Here is a 19,602-nt window from a genome sequence, read left to right as displayed (position 1 = left end):
AACTAAATGTAATAAAAACAGAAAAAAAAAAAAAAAAAGTTGTGTAAGTGTATTATTTTCCAGACCCATTTAACATCAATGTCCAATGTCTGCTATAATGTGGCACATTTCTTTTGCTTTATGAATTTATATTTATTTATGAATTTATTACTTATTTCAAAATGTATAATGTAAATCAAGATTGCAAAGCTAGAAGAGAATGCTAATTCATGCACACACACACACAGTATACATTCTTATTGAGTATTTGTCTTATTAACCAGTTTAATAAATATCCTTAAAATTTACTTGAGAAGCAACACTGCATTAAATATAAAGTTGCCTTAGGTATGTTTTTCAGACAATGTATCTTAAATTAGTGCATTTGTTTTACTCCACCTGCAATTTAAAAATTAAAATTAAAACAGTTAAAACAGTATTTTATAATATTTTTGTTTCCATGTTATGTATATCTTTAGTAATTTTGTTTTGTGCTTAAGTAATTTTACTGCTTTAACTCTGAAAGTGTATATTTTATTTCAAAAAGTTCTAATATTTATACTTTATTTTATTTCAATTAACAAAATGATTTTAAGTTTAGTTTTATAACATCACTGACTTATATTCCAAAAGCTCTGAAAACAAGTCTTAATATCTTATGCAATCTGGCTTTTCCTTTTTAAGGAGTTTTATATATTTTACTCAAAAGCAAGTAAAAAACAACTAATTAAAAACTCATTAAGAAGAAATAGAGTATGCTTAATAATGCAACTTTAGATGAATTGTTGAGTGTGTGTATTTAATTTTAGACTGTAAACGTAGTATCACTCACCATTCTGTTGGGAAATTTATTGAATTCCTTCACCATCACCTGTCTGAGCATATCTGGGTCTGCTATGATCACTATAGGCCGCCGGCCTATATAATAACTGACACACACACACACAGAGCAAACAAACAAGATGAAATGAATAAATAAGATAGCACCAGTCAGATTTCAGGGGAATAGGAAGAGACAAAAGAACAAAGGACACATTCACACAGGGATAAAGCAGCACATCTGTGGCTGCAGACCCCATAGACACAGTCTTCCCTTCATATCACTGACACATTGAGTGTGTTTGTGTGTGTGTGTGTGTCAAGGTCAGCTCAGTAAAGAGAAATTTGATGAGGCTGCTAGCTAGCTCCTTTTTTGTAGTCACGCATGGCAGCCTTCACTGCAGAGATGTGGCGAGGTTATACCATCAAACGCTGTGAAATGGAGGATTGTGAGCACATATGTGCCCCTGCATGCACCAGCATGAGACACCACCTTCCTATCAAATGCAACTTCCTGTCATTTTCCCTTTTTTTCCTCTTGAGAATCAGCTTCACAGGAAATTGAAGAAACAAGCAGATAATTAAACACCCTTATTAGGCACCGATAATTGAATATGAAAGCTTTTAGGCAAATATCTAAAGCCATTGATCTAGCTCAGACAAGCTTTTGGAAGCTCCTTTTTCCAGCAGAAGCCTACGCTTAAGTTCATTACCGTGTCCAGTGGCTGTAAAGCACATTTAAGCCCGGCTGGGACTCAGCTGGAGGCAAACACAGCAGAGACAGATCACTCTTATCATTGACTGTACTCTCATTTCATGTTCCAGTGTCAGTTTGGTAGGCCTACTGTAAAACTCTCTTCATATCATCTTGTGCTAATGAAGCTGACATTGGCAGTCCACATGGCTCTAGGAGCAGGATGAGTTTAATTAAGCTTGCAGCTAAGTGACCTATAAAACGCTGATCTCATTAGTATGTTTTGGTTTATCTATGCATCTGCGCCGGCGGTCTGTTCGCAAACCGAAAAGCTGTGTGAAAGTCTCTCACGTGCAATACAGACTGATAGATCACTCACACTGCAAAAGACAATTATTAATGTTTTCCAGTTTAAAAAAATAGCTAAAGATTTGGTAACAATCTTTAATGTAATGTAAAACATTAAATGATCACTCTAATGGTTTAATGTTCAATTACAGTCGTTAACAATAGGTATCATGAACCAACAATGAACAATACTAAGCCCATTTCTGCCACAGAGTAAAAAATATGATTCTGTAAGTTATAATGAGAAACTTACTCATAATAATGACTTAAATGCTTGAGCCATAATAATGAGAAAGCTTCTCATTATGAGATGCATAGTCATTTTTATGTAAAATGTCCTTATAACTGAGATTTTATATTTGCTAAAATTTGACTTAACTAACTCATGATAATGTTTAGCATTATTCTAATACAGTAAGTCATTACTATGAGAACATTTGTCATTTTTAGGAGATACTATTAATACTAATATCTTGTAGTAATGAGAAATTTTATCATAATACTATTATCTAGCACTTTATTACATTACATTACTATTAGTAGCACTTTATGTACATGCTATGCTAGTAATTACAGTAACTGGTTAATAGGCCTAAAACTAATTTAACCCATGAAGTTACCATCTATTATCAGTACTTTCCTAGGTATGTACACTGTAAGTACAAATGCACATACTGTAAAATAATGTGCATTTAATACTGATAACTAAGTCATTATTATGAGAATGTTATTTATTATATATTTATATAGGTTGCACTTTATTTTACTGTGCATGTACTTACAGTACATTTACTTATAGTGCATTTATCTAAGAAAGTTCTGGTAACACAAGGTAACTACATGGGGTAGGGTTAGGTTTAGGGGTAGGTTCAGGGTTAGTACCTAGTTATTACATAGTTATTATGTTGGCTTGGCAACAAGCCAACATACTGTTATGCTATTTAAACTTCTTCTTTTTCTTATTATTATTTTTCTGACAGAAATTCTAAACGCTACTCCTCCTAGGGCTTTAAAGCCACAAGCCCCAAACTCGGCAGACACCTGCGGGATAGAGCGGTGCTGGTTGCTATATCTTTTCAGACGGATCAGACTTAAAGTTTTTTTTTTATTAATTTTTAAATGTCAAAATACATTACCCATAGACTTACATTATCTGAGAAAAAATGCAAATACTATGTTATATAATAATATAATAGTTGCAATACCCAAAATTAAGGGAGGAGTCGGCCGGGTTTCGTTTCACTTTTAAACCGGTTAAAAATACCAAGTAAATAATACAATTTCCCTCAAGCTGACAAGCTAAACCAACATATCTGATTATTACAGGGGTCAGGGCTCATTAATAATTGATTTCTGGGCAGAGAGCAGTCAGAAAGATGAGAGAAGATTCACTGCTGCTGTCTCCACGGAGCTCACAACGAGCGAATTCATTCTTATTTAAGACCTTTTAAAACGGCGATTGCACGCAATCCACACGTTAGAACACACCAAGAGCTAAAATCAGATGTTTCTGAACTGTTTAAAGTAATAACATGATATATTCGCGGCAGCCAAATGTCCGCAAGCTCGCGATGTATTTCTCTGAACACTTTAAGTCCACATGACAGCCGCGTTTCGGGGCGAGATCGGACAAATAAATAGGCTACACATTTCATTCACACTGACAAGCTAAACCAACATATGTTATTATTACCGGGTCAGATCTCATTTATAAATTATGTCTCTGGCCAAAGAACAGCGAGAAAGACGAGAGAGAAATGAGCGCTTCATCAGCATTTTTTAAGCGCTTCCAAAAATAATATCACAGCGAATTGCACTAATCCACCCATTAGAACACAACAAGAGCAGAATTCAGGTGTTTTTGAACTGTTTATGTGTGCAAAATGAAATATAATTTGACAGCGTGATACAGCTTATGAATACTTGATTTCTGGGCAGAGAGCAGTCAGAAAGACAAGAGAAGAATCACGGCTGCTCAGCTCAGGCTGTCTCCACGGAGCTCGAAACGAGCGAATTTATTCTTATTTAAGACCTTTTGTAATTAAATTATATCGGCGATTGCACGCAATCCACACGTTAGAACACACCAATAGCTGAATTCAGATGTTTCTGAACTGTTTAAAGTAATAACATGATATATTCGCGGCAGCCAAATGTCCGTGAGCTCGCGATGTATTTCTCTGAACAAGTCTAAATAGAGAATTCACAGCCTTTCACATTAAAACCCTGCAGCGAAACGGCACAAAACAATTAGAAGAATATATTATACACATGAAAATGAGTGTTTATATGTGCTTGTGAGATTTTATCTGTCAGGCTGAAGTTCTGAACGTCACATCAATTGCTATCCATCGTCACAACATGATAAAGTCATTTATATATATTTTTAAGAGCTTCTTAAAATATTAATGCACACAATCCACTCATTAGAACAAAACAAGAGCAAAATCCAGGTGTTTGTTGAGCCGTGTAAAACGAAATATCATTTGACATCGAGGGGAAAAAAGTAACTGTAACTCCATGAATACTCAACGAAGAGACAGAGATACAGTATTGTTCAAAATAATAGCAGTACAATGTGACTAACCAGAATAATCAATTTTTTTATTGCTACGTGGCAAACAAGTTACCAGTAGGTTCAGTAGATTCTCAGAAAACAAATGAGACCCAGCATTGATGATATGCACGCTCTTAAGGCTGTGCAATTGGGCAATTAGTTGAATTAGTTGAAAGGGGTGTGTTCAAAAAAATAGCAGTGTGGCATTCAATCACTGAGGTCATCAATTTTGTGAAGAAACAGGTGTGAATCAGGTGGCCCCTATTTAAGGATGAAGCCAACACTTGTTGAACATGCATTTGAAAGCTGAGGAAAATGGGTCGTTCAAGACATTGTTCAGAAGAACAGCGTACTTTGATTAAAAAGTTGATTAGAGAGGGGAAAACCTATAAAGAGGTGCAAAAAATGATAGGCTGTTCAGCTAAAATGATCTCCAATGCCTTAAAATGGAGAGCAAAACCAGAGAGACGTGGAAGAAAATGGAAGACAACCATCAAAATGGATAGAAGAATAACCAGAATGGCAAAGGCTCAGCCAATGATCACCTCCAGGATGATCAAAGACAGTCTGGAGTTACCTGTAAGTACTGTGACAGTTAGAAGACGTCTGTGTGAAGCTAATCTATTTTCAAGAATCCCCCGCAAAGTCCCTCTGTTAAAAAAAAGGCATGTGCAGAAGAGGTTACAATTTGCCAAAGAACACATCAACTGGCCTAAAGAGAAATGGAGGAACATTTTGTGGACTGATGAGAGTAAAATTGTTCTTTTTGGGTCCAAGGGCCACAGGCAGTTTGTGAGACGACCCCCAAACTCTGAATTCAAGCCACAGTACACAGTGAAGCATGGAGGTGCAAGCATCATGATATGGGCATGTTTCTCCTACTATGGTGTTGGGCCTATTTATCGCATACCAGGGATCATGGATCAGTTTGCATATGTTAAAATACTTGAAGAGGTCATGTTGCCCTATGCTGAAGAGGACATGCCCTTGAAATGGTTGTTTCAACAAGACAATGACCCAAAACACACTAGTAAACGGGCAAAGTCTTGGTTCCAAACCAACAAAATTAATGTTATGGAGTGGCCAGCCCAATCTCCAGACCTTAATCCAATTGAGAACTTGTGGGGTGATATCAAAAATGCTGTTTCTGAAGCAAAACCAAGAAATGTGAATGAATTGTGGAATGTTGTTAAAGAATCATGGAGTGGAATAACAGCTGAGAGGTGCCACAAGTTGGTTGACTCCATGCCACCCAGATGTCAAGCAGTTTTAAAAAACTGTGGTCATACAACTAAATATTAGTTTAGTGATTCACAGGATTGCTAAATCCCAGAAAAAAAAATGTTTGTACAAAATAGTTTTGAGTTTGTACAGTCAAAGGTAGACACTGCTATTTTTTTGAACACACCCCTTTCAACTAATTGCCCAATTGCACAGCCTTAAGAGCGTGCATATCATGAATACTGGGTCTTGTTTGTTTTCTGACAATCTACTGAACCTACTGGTAACTTGTTTGCCACGTAGCAATAAAAAATATACTAAAAACCTTGATTATTCTGGTTAGTCACATTGTACTGCTATTATTTTGAACAATACTGTATATCTATAGAAAGCTTGACATGTCTACTTTTAAACCAAACAAGTGCTGCCAAACAAATTTTCTGTGATAAAGTAATCCATATCAAAACAACGCAATGTCCTTTTTTCACGTCTAATGTGTGGAAGGCCAAGAGGGTCAAATACACGTGAATTTTAACGTGTCTCTGTAAAGGGTCTACTTTTTTTTGGATACAAACATAATAACAACAAAACTTTGGGCACTTATAAAATAAAGATAACAAACAAGGTGTGCTGTCTGCAGCCTTGGTCTGCGCTGATCTTCATTTACAAACACTTCATTAAAATGAACTGTAACTCCATGAATACTCAACGAAGAGACATGAGAGATATATCTATAGAAAGCTTGACATGTCTACTTTTAAACTAAACAAGTGCTCCCGAACAAATATTCTGTGATAAAGTAATCCATATCAAAACAAAGCGATGTCCTTTTTTCACGTCTCCTTTCATTATATCTAATGTGTATGGAAGGCCAACAGGGTCAAATACACGTGAATTTTAACGCGTCAACAACACGTTGAATACGTGTATTTCATGCGTAGACAACAAGTATTTAATATTATTTATTTATCGGCGCTGCACAACATGGTAAAGTCATTTATATATTTTTTAAAGAGCTTCTTAAAATACTATATTACTCCAATGTTATATCCAATATTATTTAACGTGTTAAATAGTGTTGTTTACAAGTGAAAAATCAGCGGGTATTTAACATGTATTTCACGTGAAATACACTGAAGTACACCTTAAAAATCAGTTTGAAGAGGTCAATGTCATTGGCTGCTGAGGACTTGGGTCAAACCACTTCTGTGAGCTTAGTGGTTGGGGTGTACCATTCATAGACAGGCAACCACCATTTAACATGCTATAGATCAGCTTATTCAGCCTTATTATTTAGTCTTTTTTCTTTTCTGTTTTGTATAGCCTATATAAATAATATATTTAAGTTTCAGTTTTATGAAATATTTATTTTATAATAAATAGTAATTAAAATGTTGTGGTGATAGTATAAAGTTTATAAAAGTTACAGTATTTTGTAATGAAACAGGACTTTTTGTTTAGCTCTTGACTCGCCGAAGTATACTATATATACTATATATATGTAATATATAGTGTCCCTTCTTTAATTTTTCAATAATGTGTGATAACTTAAAATATGTTGTCAGTACTATTAAAATAAGATTAAATTGAATGGTATTTAGGAGATTATGGTTTTTGCATGACTTATTTCACATTCAACTAGACAACCCTGGCGTAGCTGTTCTCATAGCCTAGGCTTTTTATTAAAAAAGAAAAAAGCAAGGGACCATGGAAAAAGACTGTTGCAGGTGTATTTTTTTATGGTATTATTATTTTATTTTTTTGCAGCAGGGCAACTCAAGAATGTTGGGCACACAAGTACTGTGGCTCTTTTGCCCCATGGCCAAGATGGCCAAGCCAACATCAAAGTTAGTTCACTAACTTTTAATTCTAGTTGTAATTACTATAATAAGTACATTGTATGTACATGAGGAACAGGACTAAATAAAGTGCTACCTTTATATTTATTAAATATAAAAATCTTTATCATATTAAAATTCTCACAGTTATGACTTGACTAACTCATGATAAAGCTTATCATCATTAGGATACAGTTTGTCATGATGAGAATACTAATTAATACTAATATTATTAGCATCTCATTACCACTAATAATATAATTCTGAGAATGATTCTACATACACTAATATTATTATGATCATTGCTATGAGATAATTTATTAATAAGTCATTATGAGAAATTGGAAATATTTGGGAAAATCTCATTATGACAAGTTGCAAAATCATACTATATGTTTATGAGAAATATATTCAAATTTATTAATACAATGATACAAAGTAATTTTTATTTAGAGACAATTCACACCTAAAAACACTGTATATGCAATTAAACAAACTGTTCTTTAGCTGCCAGCCATTGAAAAGCCCATATGGTCTCTTTCACTTTAGGGTATCTCATTAATGCATTCTGGTTAGGAGGCATTTCAAGATATTTTCAAACCATATCTAAGGGATATTTTTGGATAGAGCAAAAAATAATATCACACCTTCGTTTGCAAGCCCTCTGCACATTTGAAATCGAGCACTCCTGCAATGTGCCGAAACGTCTGAACTTAGATGACTGATGGTTTGTACATCGGGAACCGACAAGGGTTTTAAGGAGCATGCAGAGCACTGATATGTATTTCAAAGCCCTTTGATTTCGGCGAGAAGCTCAGCCTCTTGGATTACTCTAACTGAAAGATGTCGTAATGTCTCCTGACATATATCCACACGACTCTGAATTAGATCCCCTTTTCCGGTCCCGACGCCCAATCCAGAACCCCTGGATCCCATTGAACACACATACACGCACACAAGCAGACAAAACCAGTGTCATTCTGATTCTCTTCCCATCTATTCTGCTCATATTAAACACAGGAAGCCCCATGGCACTTGATGCTTTGATCTCCCTCGAGGAGAAGTCGGCCTCTCAGAAGCAGGCATATTAAAACTAAATTAGAGGACACTGGGCACTCCGTGAGTGGTTCATACTGTCGGAATATGAAAGACAGGACTGTTAACAAGGGCCTCCTGTGTAATGGGTGTTATACACAGATGCTTTTGCATTAAAATAATTCTATAAATGTGGAAATGACTAAAGCAATCATGTATGGCACTTTTCATCAGAAATAATCAGGAAAAAAAATCATTTATATTCCACAGGGGGTAATGAGAAATCATTCATGTTACAATTGGCAAAACAAATAGGTTTCACATATTTGTGTTCATTAATGCTTTTGACAAAAGCTTTCCCCGGATAATAAAAAATGCTTTCTTTCAGATATCAATCTCAGATAAGACAAAGAAACAACGTAAATGTAATCAAATTTAATTTATTAATTTAATTGGCACTTCAATAACAGTAAGAGAAAAATCCAGGGAGACTTACCCACAAATTCGTCCATATTTCTTTATTAGGTCAGATTGTGGCTTAAGGAAACCCTGTGCAAGAGCAGAAAACCCATGTGTCAGTATAAAAGCACATTAGAAAACATTCAGTGCAGAATTTACAAGTCACTCATGTGGTATGATTCACTTTAGAGACTGCCAAAGTTTCACATCATCCTCAACAATCAGATTTAACAATGAAATACCACACAACTCAACTAATTTTATTTTATTTATTTGTTATTATTATTTTACTTCTGTTAATACCTTGTTCACACATTCTGTGATACACACACACACACACACATATACATACACAGGTGCATCTCAATAAATTAGAATGTCCTGGAAAATTTCATTTATTTCAGTAATTCAACTCAAATTGTGAAACTTGTGTATTAAATAAATTCAGTGCACACAGACTGAAGTAGTTTTAGCCTTTGGTTCTTTTAATCGTGATGATTTTGGCTCACATTTAACAAAAACCCACCAATTCACTTCTCAACAAATTAGAATATGGTGACATGCCAATCAGCTAATCAACTAAAAAGACCTGCAGAGGTTTCCTGAGCCTTCAAAAATGGTCTCATGGGGAAGACTGCTGATCTCACAGTTGTCCAGAAGATAATCACTGACACCCTTCACAAGGAGGGCAAGCCACAATCATTAATTGCCAAAGAAGCTGGCTGTTCACAGAGTGCTGTATCCAAGCATGTTAACAGAAAGTTGAATAAAAGAAACGAGTGTGGAAGAAAAAGAAACACAACCAACCGAGAGAACCGCAGCCTTATGAGGATTGTCAAGCAAAATTGATTCAAGAATTTGAGTGAACTTTACAAGTTATGGACTGAGACTGTGGTCTAGGCATACAGACGTGTCAAGGAATTTGGCTACTGTTGACATATTCCTCTCGTAAGTTTACTCCTGAACCACAGACAACGCCAGAGGTGTCTTACCTGGGCTAAGGAAAAGAAGAACTGGATTGTTGTCCAATGGTCCAAAGTCCTCTTTTCAGATGAGAGCAAGTTTTGTATTTCATTTGCAAACCAAGGTCCTGGAGTCTGGAGGAAGGGTGGAGAAGCTCATAGCCCAAGTTGCTTGAAGTCCAGTGTTTCGTTTCCACAGTCTGTGATGAAATGGGGTGCAGTGTCATCTGCTGGTGTTGGTCCATTGGTGGTGTTTTTTTGAAAACCAAAGTCACTGCACCATTTACAAAAAAAATTTGGAACGCTTCATGCTTCCTTCTTCTGACCAGCTTTTTTGAAGATGCTGATTTCATTTTTCAGCAGGATTTGGCACCTGCACACACTGCCAAAAGCACTAAAAGTTGGTTGAATGACCATGGTGTTTGTGTGCTTGACTAGCCAGCAAACTCACCAGACCTGAACCCCTGAGATAATCTATGGGTTATTGTCAAGAGGAAGATGAGAAACAAGAGACCAAACCATACAGATGAGCTGAAGGGCAGTCAAAGAAAGCTGGGCGTCCAGACCACCTCAGCAGTTCCACAAACTGATCACCTCCATGCCACACTGAATTAAGACAGTAAATAAAGCAAAAGGAGTCCCTACCAAGTATTGAGTACATGTACAGTAAATGAATATACTTTCCAGAAGGCCAGCAATTCACTATTTTTTTTTTTTTTTGGTCTTCTGAAGTATTCTAATTTGTTGAGAAGTGAATTGGTGGGTTTTTGTTAAATGTGAGCCAAAATCATGACAATTAAAAGAACCAAAGACTTAAACTACTTCAGTCTGTGTACATTGCATTTATTTAATACACAAGTTTCACAATTTGAGTTTGACTTTTCCACGACATTCTAATTTATTGAGATGCACCTTTATATATTCTGCTCCAAATATTTGCATTTTGCTAATAAAGTACTTAAAGTAGTTAAACAAGTGAGTGTAAGAAAGAAATTGGAGAGATACACTATACGGATAAAAATATTGGGACACCTGTAAAGTACATGACACCAACAGGGACTTTAATAACATAGTTTTTTTTTGCCACATTTTTTTAATTGATTCTTTTTATATATATTGTGGAATAAAACATTCTAATATTCTGAATAAGAGATATCTGAATTGATGAACCTGCATCCTTTTGTTCTCAGAGGGTGGGCACTTTCTCCAAGATTAGCACATTCTCAAATATTTGCACAGCTTTGCTATCATGTAGTTTAATGCAATTATTTATTTCAGCTCAATCTTTTCTTGGATACCACCAACTGTTTGTCTAAAAAGAATAAGACAGCCCACAACAATATAGATCGGTCTATATGACTCCTAAAGAGGCGCTAACTACGTGAATTGAGGCTATTGCAGGTATGGCATCGCTGAGTGACTGCACTTATCTAGCAGTAGGGGTCAGTACAGAGCAAAAACACTGACTGCGCTTGGCTCTCTCAAGGTTTATCGAGGTCTACTGAGAATATTATCCTGAAATATCCATAACACAGTAACAGGAATATTATCACACCCCTATTTCGAATCGAAGAACATATTAAACTTCGCACATAAGGCTGCTGAGATTGCATTGTTTATTGAGGCTGGTGGGATATAGTTATGAACACACACAACAAAGCAAACAATGAACATCAATTGCTGACTGTAAAATGCACGCACAGACACACACATAAAAAGCACAAAGAGTGCTAGTTTGGTATGCATGGCAGCCAGTGGCTCTGCTGTCTGTACTAATGAAGGAGTCGACGGTGCTGTCACCAAACCGCCTGCCCTCCCTTCTTCATCCCACCATTCCTGCAGTCTCCCTGATGGGCATTAGTCGTATACTGTATGTGTGCGCGCTTGTTCCTCAGTGAGCATTAAGCAGTGGAGTGTGTGCCCTTCCATCCTGATGTCCTCTCCTTCAGCCTTTTATTACTGTTCTGTCACACTCGTGCATCTAACAGTGCTCTAGCGAAGTTTAACAGGAGGCTCAATTCAAACAAATAAGTTGCTTCTGCCTTTGGCTTCATTGGGGATTTGCCTCGTATGGATACGATCAATAATGTCGGGTCTGACTGAAGTGGACAGTCAGCGATCCTGCTGGAATTCTCTTAAATAGATTAGCCACTTTTAGTTGTTTTCTAGCACATGTATGACCTTGACCTCCGCGCAGATCTGAACACTGTGCTGCTTCTCTTTGTCTCGGCTGCTAATAATCTGTCAGGTCACTCAGAGTCATGCACGCAGACGTTCAGCGTGGGATATGCAATTTTAAGGATAGATCTGTGAAAGAAAGACAATTAAAGGGAAATATTCTATTCTATTCTATTCTATATTTTATGGGTCATACAGTGAAAGTCAATGGAGAAGTATCCAGAAGTATTTAGAGATATTGGTCCGAAAACAAAGCAAAATATACAATTCTGCTCGAGTATCAAGCAATTAAGTGCTACTCTAGATACCTTTCAAAGATTCAGTGCCATGAACCTTGCAAACTTTTCAATTTCAAATAATAATTTCTTCCACAAAGGCACGTGATGCAACATATCAGTTTCAAAATTTAAGATTCAAGATTTCAAATTTTCAAAAAAACCTGTGCACCCTGACTCTTGCTTATAAATCCTGAAACCTGATTGGTTCTTGCACTATGTACTAGTTTTGTTTCCAAAATGCATCAGATATCATTTAGTTTTTAATGAGAATTTTGCTTCTCTCTGACCCTTATTTTGTTTTTATGTAAGACTTCTATACACTATGCAAAATTGACATCTGTTATGACTGGATAATGTTTTTGCATATGGCCAACTTGCTAAATATTGAATAGGTGTTCATATGTACTACAGCTCAACATTTTGGGGTCAGTACAATTCAAAACAAAAAATATATTTTTTTTGGGAAGAAAGAAAAATAGATGAATGCTTTTATCTAGCAGGGATGCATTAATTAAAAGAAAAAAAAAGTAATTATACAAAAGATTTCCACTTCAAATAACCGTTTCTATTCATCAAAGAATCCTGAAAATTAGAAGGATTTCTGAAGGATCATGCTGCACTGGGAACTGGAGTAATTGCTGCTAAAATTCAGCTTTGCTATCACAGGAATAAATTATATTTTCAAATATATTAAAACAGAGTTAACATGGGTGGTCTTCTGTTAATACGTTTATAACCTTTATGAATGACCTCTTTTTGTACCTTAGATTCTGTAAATAGTCTTGACACACTGGGCAGGCGGCTTTATGTTGTTAATGTTAAAGTCGTTCTAGATACTGTAGCTCTTTTTATTTTAAACTACCGTGACAAATCCTGTTTTCCAAATACGTCCCCTATGGATAAACAGAAAGCAAGTGTGTGCATGTGCGCTGGCAACAGAGAGAAAGAGAGAGAGGAACCGCATCTAGGTTGTTTAGGATCTTAAATGGACCAAATCCCACGTCTGTGAGTGTTGTATTTGGTAATGGAGTGTGTCATGATAATGTGCTGCTGTGGGTTGCGAGAGACTAGTGTCTAGTCTCTAAATGTGACTCAATCTGCCCCTGTATCCCAAACGCTCTTTCTACATCACTTCCTGTTACCCGTGATCCTTCGCTCTGTCTCTTTGAGTCAGTCATTTTTTTATATTCAGCAAGGATGCAATAAATTGATCAAAAGAGACAGTAAATACATTTTCAAAAAGATGACTATTTTAAGTAAATGCTGTTTTTTTAAATGTTCCATTCATTGCTCCCTTTGAGCATCTCCCTGTCCTTCATTCTAACTGAATTTCTAACCTGAAATGTAGCCACCTGCCTCTTGAGAGGGGATTGCGTCTGCATCTCTAGTGCCAGCAACACAAAATGTGCATATAGTTGCACACAGAAGACGTACAGGATTTAGCTGAGAGGCTGGCCTGTGGAAGTGGGTCAGAGGATTCTGAAGGAGCAATGCTCTGGAGACCATTGTTTGTGAGACTGAGTCTGCTGACGTGTGCCAAATCTACACACACACACTAATATGCACAGACAAAGGCTGCACAACAGCATACAAAACCCCACACACTTAAAACCTTAAGCACATGCCTTTAGTTCACCTGCTTCAAGACAGTAATTATGCATGCATGCATATTCATTTACACCTTTCTCACTTCCATATAATACCATTTAATCACAACGATGAAGACATGAATTGAGATGAAAAGGAAGTATAAGGAAATACAGACAGGCAGACCAAGAGAAGGAGAGAAGGAAGAGGGAGCCCTGTCATAAGCGTGTGATAGAAAGACAGAATGAAAAGAGTGTTGTGAACGACGTGCTGTCCAGTCAACCATCACTGTCTGACAGTAACATATTGATCTGAGAATCTATTCAGCACCAGAACAACACAAGAGTGGGACTCTTTATAAAGGTAAATAATACATTTCTTCATATTAATACAGTACTTTGTGCCCTATCTTAACAGACTTTTTTGTTTACAGTTAAAAAAAAGAACAACAAGTTTAATTAACATGAATATTTGAACGCTGTATTCTTCATTGATATGTCAACCTTCACTTTAACTTTAATGAAAATACATTTTAATGGTCCAAAGTTAAGTCTCATTTTTTTTTTTCTGTTCTTTTTTATTTTTTACTGTTGGGTGAAATATGAGCTGGACGTGTCCTTTTTATGACATTCGTCCTTATTGGTTGCTGGATGAATCTAGGCATTTCGTGTTCACAAATGGAGATCCATTTAAAACTCACATTGGAATCAAACGGCCCTACAGCACTGCAATTTTGGCCTTTATTTCCTTTAATCCACTTCGAACCATTATCATTAATCTAAAGGCAGGAAGAAATGAGAGTACTCAAGGTAGCTGTTGATTTGCTACATTATAGTTTGGGACTGAGATTAAACTTTAAGAAAAAAAAAATCTCATAAGGAATTAAAAGTATTAATTTTGCAATATTAAACCCACCCACTCTCTCCTTGTCCGACTTTTATATTATCGTCATAAAACTACATAATTCAGCACAGAGGATAATCTGTTTGGGAATCACATGACATTAGATGTCATTAGCAGTGAGTCATTTTTAATGAACAAATCTAATGAAGTGAGAGAAATATCATTTTTCTCGTTTTTGGAGGGCGGTGCAAGGTGTGTGCACGTGTGAGAAAGTGAGCGAATGTGTCTAGTGTCTCATTATGAAGTAAACTAAAGTTCTTACGTCTCGAAACATCATGAGATTTCCGAAAAACGGTGAGGGCTTTGGGTGCTTGATGCCACATCGCACCAAGACAGAGAAAGGGGAGATGGAGTACCTATTAAAACAAAAACAAAGACATTCAATGAAAACCTCTTTGGTTTGGAGTCAGTGTGTCTGAGCATTATTAGAAAACCATATATGAAAAATGTGAAAGCAATAAGAGAATAAATGGAGAAAAATTTAATCATTAGAAGAAAAACAAATAGGCATGTGATGACCGTATACACGTATAAAAAAAAAAAAATAAAAAAAAATTATATATATATATATTAATATATAAAAATTATATATTTAAGAAAAATATTTATTATTATAGAAAAATAATAATAAAAATATTGTAATTTTTATTTATAAAATTCTAATATTACAAATAAAATGATTCTGTGTAGTCTCTCAATTAATATGAAAGTCTAGAAACTGCATGTATAATAATTATACAAGAAACAGACAAATTGTGATTAAATAACAGGCAACAGCAATTCAAGGGCCACTGTTTAAATTCCTGGACCATACCATCACAGGGTCTAGCACAACTTTCCAAGTTGTTCCCATGATGATAACCCTGTGATGGGGGTGTAAGCGATGTTTCCTGCAAATGCATGATGACACAAAAAGTATCGGAGAGCACTGGGAAGTGCTGCATTTCCTCCGAGTATGGAAAGGGGACCTGCATTATGCATGAGGATTGCATCTGCTGACACACCAGCGCTTCGACCACTTTTAACTTTGAAGTGAGCCGTGGGAGATGACGAGACGTTATTCGCTCAAAGAGTGCATTTTTGTCCCCTAGAAGTTAAACACGAATGTCTTAATCCACCAGAGAAAGAGAACAGCGTGTACTTTATTCAAATGTGTGCAAATATTCACTAAAACCGGTGCACAAAAACCCATTTGCAAGGTAGACCCGTTTGCTGTGGAGAGAAGTAACTGCCACCCATCTTCCTCAAAAAAAGTACTGTTAGATAAGAAACACATTACTGGGTATTTCTTCCATTATAGCCATTTTTTCCAACATTTTTTTAAATATAAATGTCACATTATTAAATGGCTTTGGGAACTTCTGCAATGGCTCTATTTGTGCTGTTTTTCAGATTATTTTTATGTAAAGAGTTTTTCAAACTTAAACCAAGAAAACTCATTATAAAAAATATTAATAAAAGTTTTTTTTATAACAGTTTTACAGAATTCTGACTGATCATCATTTGTAGGATGAATTTTATCACAACCAAAAATAACTGGTTGCCTCAATAACTTTTTACAAATAAGTGTACTTAAAGCAACCAAAGTAGGAAAATATAATAATAAAAAAAATAAAAAATAATAATATATATATATATTTATATATATTATATATATATATATATATATATTTTATTATATGTATACATTTCCATGACAGGTCAGGGGTGAAATGTAATTAATGAGAGATTATACCCTAAAAGTTTAGTGCCAAATGTGTCCATAGTTGAAGAAACACCCTTGTATATATTTCTAATTGTGTTTGCCTTGAAATATCAGACTCTGACTTCAGCACTGTGGAGCGAAGTAACTGCCACCCATCTTCCTCAAAAAAAAAAAAAAAAAAAAAGTACTGTAACCAAAAGATTCTGACATCCATCTCCTTCATAATCTCCAGCTCGGCAGGAGTTCATTACCATATTAATTGTCAGATTAGAGAGTGGGTCTTAACACATGCTGTAAAAAAAGAGCTGGAATGATAACTCATTTTATGACATGTTCTTAATTACACAGAAGCACGTCGCATCCTAACACGCTCGTCCGGTGCTGAAAGACGATGAATCCCCAGTCCAATCAGTCCGTGCCCAGATACAAAACCATTTCTCACTTCAGCACAAATATATTCACCACGAGTCGTCAGACAAACATCCCCGAGTCTTTCAACTCATTATCGGTTAAGTGAACACAGAAATAATGTGAAAGACATCCACAGTGCTCAGCAGAGTGAGATCAGGTTCATCCCCATTAGTTGTGGGAATGTATTCCAGTTAAACGGAACCAGAGTTGATTTGTCCTTCATAACATGCAGTTTGGAACATTAACAACAGTTTGTTCCAGTTTTGCTGAAGTTCAATCAAAAATCTTTTTAGGGCCCATATGAAGCAGAATGTAGCATATTTCCACAGTTTGAAGGCAGTTATGCTCAAAGGCAGCCCAAACTGATCAATAAAGTGACTAAACTGGAAAGCTCAAATTTAACAGCAGGTCAGTTAAAAGTCAATCACATATAGCGCTTCCAGAAAAGAAAGTCCATTCCAACAGAATGTCCAACATTCCGTTGATTCCGTTGAGTTTGCTGTTAGCATATTGCTAAGCTAATACACTAAGAACAACAAACACATACCTGTAGTAGCCTACACACTAATATTAGAATTGTGAATCCAACTTGTTAGTAATTTTAATTTACTTACAAGTAACATTTTAGATTTACTGTAACATTTTCATTTAATCATGGAATAACAGTCAATTTTATATTGGTTACCAAACTAAAACGATACAGCCTTTATGGCGTGTATACAAATGTGACATATAAAGGGTGCAAACTTTGAAATGAGACACAACCATAATGTTGCCTTCATGTCAGATGAACCATGTCTATAATGCTGTCTATGTAGGAAACTTAGGCCTACTAGGTATTTAAAAATAGCTCATGTTTGTGCTTCTGAATTGTCACAATGGCAGCTAAATGGCGAGACTAAAGTTTGTTGTAATTCTTCCTTGCTAACGTATACTTTCCCCCCCACTCAGTCCACTTAAGAAATGTTTGTTTTATATGACCAATTTTACATTTTCCACCTTTACTCTGACCCTCAATTTAAATTAATTTAAGAGGTTGTTCTTACACCTGTGCCTGTTAAAGGGATAGTTTACCAAGAAAAAAAATAATTCTGTCATAATTTGATTTAATAGTTCCAAAGCTGTTTGAGTTTTTCTACATATAATTGTGCACATTTCTAATGTCTACTTTGTGTTATGAACATTATAGTATGTCTATATACAGTATGTTTGACTACAGACCTACAGCACAATAATTAAGTTGAAACAAGACAGCACACAACTGCATGACAATCAATTGGAGTTCAATGCAAGCCTGAGCTGACTGACAAATCCAGCGAGGCGTCTCCTCTATGTGTCTCTCCGGCCTAGATAAACAGATGTTGATGTTGCTTATCAGTTAATACCCCTGTGCCATGGGCCGAGAAAGAGAGCGAGATGTGCCACAGGCTAAATATACTGGGAAAAGGCCAGGCTGGAAGACAGTCCTTAAAATACCACTAAAATTCACACCCAGCCTACTTGTTAAATATTTACCTCAGCCTCACTCTCTGTCCTTTCCAAATGTGAATGTTAAAGGTCTTACGAGGTAAGGAAGGATCACAGCTGGGCACTGACACAAACATATCAAACCTGTTTCAACCTAAAAAACGTATGTTCACACAAGCAGAAGTCATGGCTGGACACTTTGACATACACAAACTTCTCCGAGGCTGATATAGTTAAACTTTGCACATCATGAAGATATTAGAATGTGTGAGTTTAGGGTGACCTGTAACTTTGGGGTGAATGAGCAGGAAGGGCAGGAGAGATTGAGCAAAGCATGTCTGACTGACAGCAAGGACTCACTGTGTTGTTTTCAGATGGAGGTTGAAAGGAACAGGCCAGCCAATGTTCTCATTAGCGCCAAAAGAGAGATACAGTGTGAGGTGAAAGAGGGGTGAGAAACCGAAAAGTTGCTGTCCAAGATTCTGGGGGAAAAGGCATTTTCTTTTCTCTCTGTTAAAGAATCAGATGCTCCAACTGTGGCAGTATTTCCCATTAATATTAAATGCTGAAAATGATGGCAAAGTTTTACAGTAATGTTGAATGGCTATAATTGCTCATTCCCAGAAATGCATTTGAAAAAATCCATTTAAAAAGAAGACTTCAGTATTCCTTAAAAATACTTTTTTGTTGTTTAAATGTAATTTGGAGATACAATGTGAACATATGATTATACATTTTAATGTTAAGTGCAATTAACTGTGATTAATTTAGAAAATGTGATTTATTATTTTTTTAAATCGATTGACAGCTCTAGATATAACTAGATACAACCTTGTTAAACTCCTTGTTAAAATGCCCTTGTAAAACTAAATAAACTATGTTTGCCAAATATATAAGAATCCAGAAACACCTGCAGATTTTTTTGCTTATAATAACACCAAGTTACTCTCTCCTTGTTTTTATCATACACATTCACAAACACTCATAATTACACTATATTCGCACATTACAGCATACTACAACACTGCTCAGTTTACGAAAATGTAGCAGAGTTTATATTGCACACAGTCTGAATGTTATTTGTTTCAGAGAAGGACATTAAGTATCAGCAAACATCTCCTGAAGCACACATTGATCCTGCTGGGCATAAAAGTGCAAGCT

General features: G+C 35.9%; 1 protein-coding gene across 1 annotated transcript in view; it reads right to left on the bottom strand.

Moving 5' to 3' along the window:
• Nucleotides 1–19,602, bottom strand: part of tbxas1 (thromboxane A synthase 1 (platelet)) — a 65,466-nt gene that overhangs the window by 32,792 nt on the left and 13,072 nt on the right. Inside the window, exons 3-5 of the mRNA XM_052531391.1 lie at nucleotides 15,121–15,214; nucleotides 8,988–9,040; nucleotides 812–908 (exon numbers count right to left, since the gene is read on the bottom strand). Coding sequence (XP_052387351.1) covers nucleotides 812–908; nucleotides 8,988–9,040; nucleotides 15,121–15,214 — 244 coding nt within the window. The remainder of the gene's footprint in view (nucleotides 1–811; nucleotides 909–8,987; nucleotides 9,041–15,120; nucleotides 15,215–19,602) is intronic.

The sequence above is a fragment of the Carassius gibelio genome, chromosome A18 (genome assembly GCF_023724105.1).
Source record: "Carassius gibelio isolate Cgi1373 ecotype wild population from Czech Republic chromosome A18, carGib1.2-hapl.c, whole genome shotgun sequence".
NCBI lineage: Eukaryota > Metazoa > Chordata > Actinopteri > Cypriniformes > Cyprinidae > Carassius > Carassius gibelio.
The sequence above is the reverse complement of the archived record's forward strand: the minus strand, read 5'-3'. Positions and strand labels throughout refer to the sequence as shown.